This window comes from Haematobia irritans, chromosome 3 (genome assembly GCF_050003625.1).
Source record: "Haematobia irritans isolate KBUSLIRL chromosome 3, ASM5000362v1, whole genome shotgun sequence".
Classification (NCBI taxonomy): domain Eukaryota; kingdom Metazoa; phylum Arthropoda; class Insecta; order Diptera; family Muscidae; genus Haematobia; species Haematobia irritans.
The window spans coordinates 107,436,731-107,445,953 of NC_134399.1; the positions used below are offsets into that span (position 1 = coordinate 107,436,731).

At 31.8% G+C, this 9,223-nt stretch overlaps 2 protein-coding genes across 3 annotated transcripts in view; both read right to left on the bottom strand.

Moving 5' to 3' along the window:
* HERC2 (E3 ubiquitin-protein ligase HERC2) overlaps positions 1–966 on the bottom strand; it is a 33,108-nt gene extending 32,142 nt beyond the window's left edge. For both annotated transcript variants that reach the window (XM_075299223.1, XM_075299222.1), the window contains exon 1: positions 753–966. The gene's annotated coding sequence lies outside the window, so the exon portion shown is untranslated. The remainder of the gene's footprint in view (positions 1–752) is intronic.
* Positions 967–4,557: 3,591 nt separating this feature from the next.
* On the bottom strand, positions 4,558–6,056 carry Mt2 (tRNA (cytosine(38)-C(5))-methyltransferase). Its single transcript, XM_075300511.1, has 2 exons — positions 5,919–6,056; positions 4,558–5,851 (listed from the first exon to the last, which is right to left on the bottom strand). Exons 1-2 carry the CDS (start codon positions 5,974–5,976, stop codon positions 4,899–4,901), a joined length of 1,011 nt encoding a protein of 336 aa, XP_075156626.1. The 5' UTR covers positions 5,977–6,056; the 3' UTR covers positions 4,558–4,898.
* Positions 6,057–9,223: the final 3,167 nt, after the last annotated feature.

Consider the following 9,223-nt stretch of genomic DNA (forward strand, 5'->3'; position numbering starts at 1 on the left):
GAATTTTACAAAATAAATTTCTTCTGCCCCAAGAAGCTATTTTTTTATGAAAATTCTGTGAAGGTTCATTTACATTTTGCTCCTATAATACATGAAAATACCGCACTATCGGCATGGAACCGAAATTTACGCTGAACGTGCATACCAGATTTATGCAAGCTATACATTAGAGATTATAAGCTCGGTTATATGTCGACAATGTGCTGTTAAAATGTTTTCCTTTTAGTGGTCAACAAAAGAAATACTCCTTCGACTTACTTAGTAGTTTACTCAAAGATATATCAATAAAATGTTTTTCCTTTTAGTGGTCAACAAAAGAAATACTCCTTCGACTTACTTAGTATTTTACTCAAAGATATATCAATAAAATTTAAGTGATATATATTTGTTAGTAAAACCACAAACCGCAATTTTTATTTTTTAAACTATGTAAGTATTTTCTTTTCCAATATTCAAAAATTAGTAGGGGTATTAGCCATTTCGAATTTATCCAAGTGCCTCTTTTCCCCATTATTTCCACAAATAATCTGGCAACACCAAGTATAACGTCACTTTATACAATTCAGAATTTTTCACAATGTAATGGCCGTGTAACATTTTCACAATTATCTCACATTCATAAAAAACTTGTTTTACTTATTTCTTCAATTTCATTCACTTTTTTCAATAACTTTATACATCATTTATAACTTTATTGAAATATTGTAAAAGGTATTTTAATTAATATTCAAGGGCTTTGGTTTTTGCTCCACCTTAATTTTTTTCGTTGTCTGCTTCTATTGCCATACAAAATTTTCAATTTAATTTATACTTAGATATTTTCCACTCGTTTCACAAACAATTTTGTCAAAATGTAACCGCATTCCTTAGGTTTTATGTTTTTGTTAGCAAAAACTTTGTTAAAACCACTTAATTTATTCTTTGTAATATATATATTTTATCAAGCGTCCGCGATTCAGATTTTTTCAGTACTTAACAAACGACAGACAGAAAAATATTTGTCTTTTGACAATCACGAATGTCAAAATATGGCTGTCAAAAAAACGAATCTCTGGAAAGAAAAACGTCAGTAATGCATGAGAGAATTTGGGGAGAGAGCAGGCAATTCTCTCTGTTTACGTATTTGCTGATCACAACAAAGGCCAAATGTTTACAAAACAAATGGGAACGCCGTTAACCGATCTGACAAAGGAGTGTAAACGACGGCATCAATTTAGAACAGCATCGGCTCTGTACATGGGATACAACCGTTGAGGATGAAAACCAAAGATTATCTGAAATAACAAGATGTCTATATGCTTCCTCTTTTTTTCCAACTCTCTCATACATGTATGGACCTAAACTCATGAGCCTATTGGAAAAAAAGAGGAAGCATATAGACATCTTGTTATTTCAGATAATCTTTGATGAAAACCGTTAATTATCACACAGAGAACTCTAACTAGTCTTGGCCAAAATCGTTCATCGTAGAGATTCAGACTCATCGTTCCTTTTATACAAAGGAACTAGTTCCTTCAAATCGTTCCTTTTCGTTCCGGATTTTTATATTTGTCATCACTGTCATCTACTAAAGACAGACATGACATTGTTTGTTTACTTTGTGCAACGAAGTTCGTGGTCAATTGAAAGATACAAAAAAATATGGAAATTTGAGTGAAATTACGTCAAAAAGAAAAAATAATGAATGGAACGGAAAATGTAAGGAAGTAACTAAACTGAGAAAGCCCAACTCTTTGGATGGATTTTAGAATATGTGTTTTGTGAAGAGCCTAAGATGGAACTAATGATTCTATTAAATAGCAGCATATCAATCAATGATTTAAATACACACGCGCCAAAATGAATGAATTGGCAAATAGATCGAACACAAAAAAAATAAAACCGTGATCCGCGGACGATGGAGCGTAAATTGAATAAAACTAAATGACAAAAGGAACGATGGGAACGAAAGAGATGGAACTAGTGACAATCGTTCCTTTTAGTTAACCGTTCATTGGAACTAGTTCGTTCTGGAACGACACAAGACTAACTCTAACCAACGTTTTCTTGCTCTTAAAAATATAATTTTAATGTCTCATATAATGAAGTTAAATAACAAAGTTGACTTTACAATTCTTCTTCTGTACCCAGGGAACATTTCACAAGAATAATTGAAATAATTATGAGGACTATTTATTTCAATACTTTTCCGTCATAAATTTAAAGCAAATTTAATATTTCAAAATTTTTGATTTTGATTTTTTATATACATATTCGAAGCCTACCAGCTAAACCTTATCTGATGCCAGTACTATTGTACCGAAGTGAATTATTTTCTAAATGCGACGCTAGAAGCAAACATCGCCTCAACGTCCCATATAAAGCATATAAAGTTCAGATTATCACAAAAATATGTATGGTATTGGGTATGAGGATTATCTGAATAACAAGTCGCTTCTGTTAATGCACTAATGCAACTAATAGACGTTTACTGATTATTCCTATGCGACATCGACTTCTGGTCTCTTAGTGGCAATTTTTCCTCAACACATCCCGTCTATGGAACCAGCGTTACCGCTTTGGTCCGATCGGACCAAAATTGGTCCAAAAGATTTCTAATTTTTAAATTTGGTCCGATGGTCGGACCAAACGAAATTAGGCCCATTTTGGTCCATTTCAATCATAACAAAATTTTCTATAGGAATAAAATTTTAACAAAATTTTCCATAGAAATAAAATTTTGAAAAAATTGTCTATAGAAATAACATTTTGACAAAACTTTCTATAGAAATAAAGTTTTGACAAAATTTTCTATAGAAATGAAAATTTAACAAAATTTTCTATAGGAATAATATTTTAACAAAATTTTCTATAGAAATAAAATTTTGGCAGATTATTTTTGGTTCAAGTGGCAACCATGATTATGAACCGATATGGACCAATTTTTGTGTGATTGGGGATTGGCTATATATAACTATAGATCGATATGGTATGGTTGCTAGCGACCATACACTAACACCATGTTCCACATTTGAACCGGATCGGATGAATTTTGCTTCTCTAAGAGGCTCCGGAGGTCAAATCTTGAGAACGGTTTATATGGGGGCTATATATAATTATGGACCGATATGGGCTATATATAATTATGGACCGATATGGACCAATTCTGGCACGGTTCTTATAGACCATATACTTCCAAATTTAAACCGGATCGGATGAAATTTGATTCTTTATATGGGGGCTATATATAATTATGAACCGATGTGGAGCAATTTTTGCATGGATGTTAGAGACCATATACCAACATCATGTACCAAATTTCAGCCGGATCGGATGGAATTAGTTTTTCTTTGAGCCTCCGCAAGCCAAATCTGAGGATCGGTTCATATGAGGGCTATATATAATTATGGACCGATGTGGACCAATTTTAGCATGGTTGTTAGAGACCATATACCAACATCATGTACCAAATTTCAGCCGGGATCGGATGAAATTTGCTTCTCTTTGATACTCCGCAAGCCAAATCTGGGGATCGGTTTATACGGGGACTATATATAACTATGGACCGATGTGGACCAATTTTTGCATGGTTGTTAGAGACCCTATACCAAAACCATGTACCAAATTTCAGCCGGATCGGATGAAATTTGGTTCTCTTTAATGCTCCGCAAGCCAAATGTGAGGGTCCGTTTATATTGGGGCTATACGTAAAAGTGTACCGATATGGCCCATTTGCAATACCATCCGACCTACATCAATAACAACTACTTGTGCCAAGTTTCAAGTCGATAGCTTGATCGACTCAGATAATATATCCCCATCCTATGGTGGAGGGTATAAAAATAAATAATGAACTATGTTGTGAGAAACACAAATTTTGTAAATCTTAATGCTTAACTTGTGTATATTTTGTCCTGTTGTTAGTTAATTTATCTAATGTTAAATTGGCTTTAGTAAAATAGAGAGTTCACTTTTTTTGAGTGTAGCTCGGAATCAATACCAAAATCATTAGCGTAAAGACAAAATCTTTGGAGCCGTGAAAGCTTTTTTTCAGTGTGGGATTAGATACCATTTCAACCATAGAAAATCCATTAAAAATTCGCGTTGATGTCAACAAAACTTGACTTTAAAATTCAACCTTTTGAAGTTGAAAAGTCGATTTGATGTCAACCACTAAATCATATCAGCCCTTTCTGATTTACTATACTTTTTTAATAAAAGCACTATGTATGTTACAACAATAAAATATTTTTAAAGCATGTTTCTTCAAAATTAGAAATTTGGTCCGCTGGAGGGAATTTTAGTCCGATTTTGGTCCAAAATAAAATTTCGTAGTGGCAACGCTGTATGGAACTCAGTTCAAAACAGCCATTATTAACCATTGTTCAAACGCCGAATAATGCAATTTATTTTCTTATTTTATTTTTTCTTTATATTTCAGTCAAAGGACTTGTAAATATAAATATGTAGTTAATGAACACCCTTGATTCATCTTTTAAAACTATTTGACTCAAAAATGGAAATTTGGAAAAGTGGTCATGTCCCAACAAGTTCTTTTGAATTCTTCATACAAATTACTACATTTATAACGGATGTTTGTATTTTTCACTAATTCACTAATTTCACAAATATGCTGGAAAACAGATCAATAGAAAAATAAAGAGAAGTTGTCTTTCAATGTGAACTAAAGAACAAGAATTTTCGATATAGATGCGCACAGGACTTTGCGCAGAACATGTGCTTAAAAATTTTTACTGCAGTTTGTGGTATGTGTATATATATGAACTCTTAGTATATGCCGCTTCATATAAAATGTTTCATTCTTTGTTCAACATTGTTTATTTAAGGTTATTCAACGTAATAAATAAACTTAATATTTGTTATATGCTAAAGAAAAATTTTAAGATCTAATTTTAATTTTATTCGCTGCACATAATTTTTATTAATTCTCCCACAACACGTACATTTATACTATTTCCCAGTAGTCGATATTTTTGGCGGTTTGTGACACCATTGGGAAAATTGAATGTTTCGGGAAAACACATTAGTCTTGAAACTTCTCGTGGTGTAAAATATCTCAGTTTCAGTTTCTGCAATAATATCCAGATGCGGTCCTCATCACTACTCTCCAATATTTTTAAATTAGCAAAAATGTCCTGCATTTCTTCCAAACTTAATGGACAATAAACGGAACCTGTTCCCTCTACATAGTGTGTATAGGCTTTTGTAAAGCACATAGTATTTTCGGCATCTCTTGTAACAATATCCAAAAGCCACACTCTTCTCTTAAGTACCTTTTCGTCCAATAAGTAATCTGTACATAGTTCATCTTTCTCCAGTATGTTCTTTAAACTGAGAACTTCATAGTTATTATCGATTCCCGTTGGAAGATCTGTCCATATTTTTCCCGCCGGAAATGCAAAATCTTTCTTTTTTCTTGCTACACAATAATAGCGATGCCTGGTATTCGGAACTCCCATTTGTGTAGGTGTTAAAATAAATTCGCGATAATAGTAACCACATTTGTCCAGAGCATCGATGTATTTTTCCCTCGCCAGAGACTCCTCAAATCCTTTAACATTTTCCATTAGAATATACTGTACATTGGCACATTGTGGCAGCAACTGGCATATATGATTTAATGCGTCGGACCGATTGTCTTCAACATCACGTTTATTGCCCACCCGTGTGTGAGGTTGGCATGGTGGCGACATTAAAATGGTATTGATTCCAAGTTTTTCCAATGTTTTCACATTGAGCTTCTGAATATTATTATTCATAATAGGCGTATCTGTATGATTGTGGCCGTACACATTATTCGCAACAGTGTTGATGTCAATAGCTGCACAAACGTGACCCTTAAGTTCGGAGTCTAGAAATATATGAGGTCAATAAAGTTTATTGCTTATAACATTATAGACGTTATCCTTTTTACTTACATTGGAATGCATAGTGCATTCCACCTATGCCGCTAAATAATTCCAAAATACAGAGCATTAGTACGAAAGTGTGTAAATAAACATCACGAACCACATGAATTGACCAAGGTTGCCAATTGATGGATAGCGTAGACCATATGTGGGCAGTCAATAATATGATAGTTCGAACTTACTAATGCATCGTTCAGACAATAAGTTTTTTCCGGACGGAACCCAATAAACACAAACGTTTGAAAAATGCTAAATTTCAACAATTTTTCAAACATTTTATCAAAGGATTAGGGTAATATTCAAGTTGAAAAATTGTTGAGAAAATCACGTTCTCAACAAAAAACAGACATTACCTTCAACAGTGAAATTCAACACATTAGCAATAATATCTCAAGTGTTATCCTCAAATTGAAATACATCGCTACTCAATAATTTGTCAAACCATTTCGTTGCAAATACTTTTCAACCTAAATTTGTATGAATGCTATACCCACTTCAAATTGAAAGTCAAAGCCAAAATTCTATGAATTTTGTATAATTTATTCATTTTCATCAAAATAAAATATATAATAATACACTACACTACATAATACACTACAATACCAATTGATAATTAATAATCTTATTAAACATATCAACAAATAAGAACAAAAAAAAAAACAAACAACAAAACTTTAAATATCTTAAACATTATTAGTAAACACTTTTGCATTGATAATTCGATTTCCTTCCTTTTCCCCAATAAACACAAACGTTTGAAAAATGCTAAATTTCAATAATTTTTCAAACATTTTTTCAAAGGATTAGGGTAATATTCAAGTTGAGAAATTGTTGAGAAAATCGCTATCTCAACAAAAAACAGACATTACCCTCAACAGTGAAATTCAACACATTAGCAATAATATCTCAAGTGTTATCCTCAAACTGAAATGCATCGCTACTTAATAATTGGTCAAACAATTTTCGATGCGAGTCAAATTCAAAATTAACATCGTTGCAAATACTTTTCAACCTAAATTTGTATTCTATGAATTTTGTATAATTTATTCATTTTCATCAAAATAATATATATAATACACTACATAATACAGTACAATACCAATTGATAAATAATAATCTTATTAAACATATCAACAAATAAGAACAAAAAAAAAAAAAAACAAACAACAAAACTTTAAATATCTTAAACATTATTAGTAAACACTTTTGCAATGATAATTCGATTTCCTTCCTTTTGGTGTCATAAAACAGCATTAAAATTTATTAACATGCGGGCAATTTGAAATTAGGAACGTACTGGACCGCGTGTTAGAATTGATTTCCAGCAGAAGGAATTCACAAAATATCCATTTTAAACTGATAATAGCATATGAATTAAACTGACGATGTGATGCACATTTTCATCCAGAAGTTGTTGATTTCAACAATTTGTTATTTTTAACAATTTTAATAGGTTGCACTTGTAATGTTTCTGGAAACTTTTTCTTGTCGATAAGCCACTCATTTTTCATTGGTCAGCTTCTTAATGTTTGCAAGAATGTAGCATCCAAAGATGTTAGTTTTCTGCAAAGAGATTTAAATTTAGTGACTTCTCTAAAGGGTTGATTTAATTTTTCATATTGACGTACCAATTATTATAAACTATTTGAAGCAGTTCCAGTTAATTGTCCACCATTTTTTCATCGGTCAGCTTTTTAATGTTTTCAAGAACGTAGAATCCATAATTTTAGTTTTCTGCAAACAGATATACATTTAGTGACTTCCTTAAAGTTTTATTTCATTTTTTATTTTCACTTACCTATTTTTATAAACTATTTGGTTATTTGTCTAAAATTTTCCATTTTTTTTATTTCTTGCAATTAACCACGAACTTCGTTGCACAAATAAGTATTAAAAACCACATGGTTTTTTCGTTGCATTTTAGGGTAGTGTCAAGGCATATTAATTAAAGGTAAAGTCACGAGCAAGCGTGTGTACCCCCCCATGATATTAATAATGTCAAACTAAAATGGCAGATCACTCAAGTTTTGTTTGTATGTGTAGTGTTGTTGTGTTTGTGTATGTGTAGTGTTGTTGTATTGTTGAATGCATATATAAAACATCAACATTGTTGAATACTAAACGTAAACAAAGCCTTTGACAAGATGAATGTCGATATTAGTCACCTGATTGCATGACTTTACCTCTTTAATATGCCTTGGGGTAGTGTTTTGTCAAAGTTTTCTCATATTATCTTCAACACCTTTTCAAAGATTTCGACAACATTTTGGCAAATTGGAAGTAATTCGCAAACAATTTGAAGATATATTGAAGATGAGCTATTTCAAGTCAAGTTGAATTTATGTTGAAAATTATATTTACCCTCAAACTGAAAAGTTGTTGCATTTGAAAAACGCTCATCCTGTGTTTATTGGGTCGTGTCATAAAACGTACTGGACCGCGTGTTAGAATTGATTTCCAGCAGAATGAATTCACAAAATATCCATTTTAAACTGTTAATAGCATATGAATTAAACTGACGATGTGATGCACATTTTCATCCAGAAGTTGTTGATTTCAACAATTTGTTGTTTTTAACAATTTTAATTGGTTGCACTTGTAATGTTTCTGGAAATTTTTTCTTGTCGATAAGCCACTCATTTTTCATTGGTCAGCTTTTTAATGTTTTCAAGAACGTAGAATCCATAATTTTAGTTTTCTGCAAAGAGATATACATTTAGTGATTTCCTTAAAGTTTTATTTCATTTTTTATTTTCACTTACCTATTTTTATAAACTATTTGGTTATTTGTCTAAAATTTTCCATTTTTTTAATTTCTTGCAATTGACCACGAACTTCGTTGCACAAATAAGTATTGAAAACCACATGGTTTTTTCGTTGCATTTTAGGGTAGTGTTTTGTCTATTATCTTCAACACCTTTTCAAAGATTTCGTCAACATTTTGGCAAATTGGAAGTAATTCGCAAACAATTTGAAGATGTATTGAAGATGAGCTATTTCAAGTCAAGTTCAATTTATGTTGAAAATTACATTTACCCTCAAGGCTGGTATGCACCTCTAGCGAAATTTTCGGTAGCAAAAATTTATTTAAGTCTACAACAAAAAAACAGGGCTGTGTACACAAATTTTAAACCAGCTAATCGGCAAATTTTCGGTAGCGTTCAATTTCGTAAGCTGGTACGCACCTCTAATGAAAATAACAGGGTTGTCAAAAGCATATTTTGGCAGCAAACATTTAATTTATTACAAGCATTGCATGCGTAAACGTTTTAAAAGGTCTGTAAATAATAAACAATTTATTTGAGGAATATTTG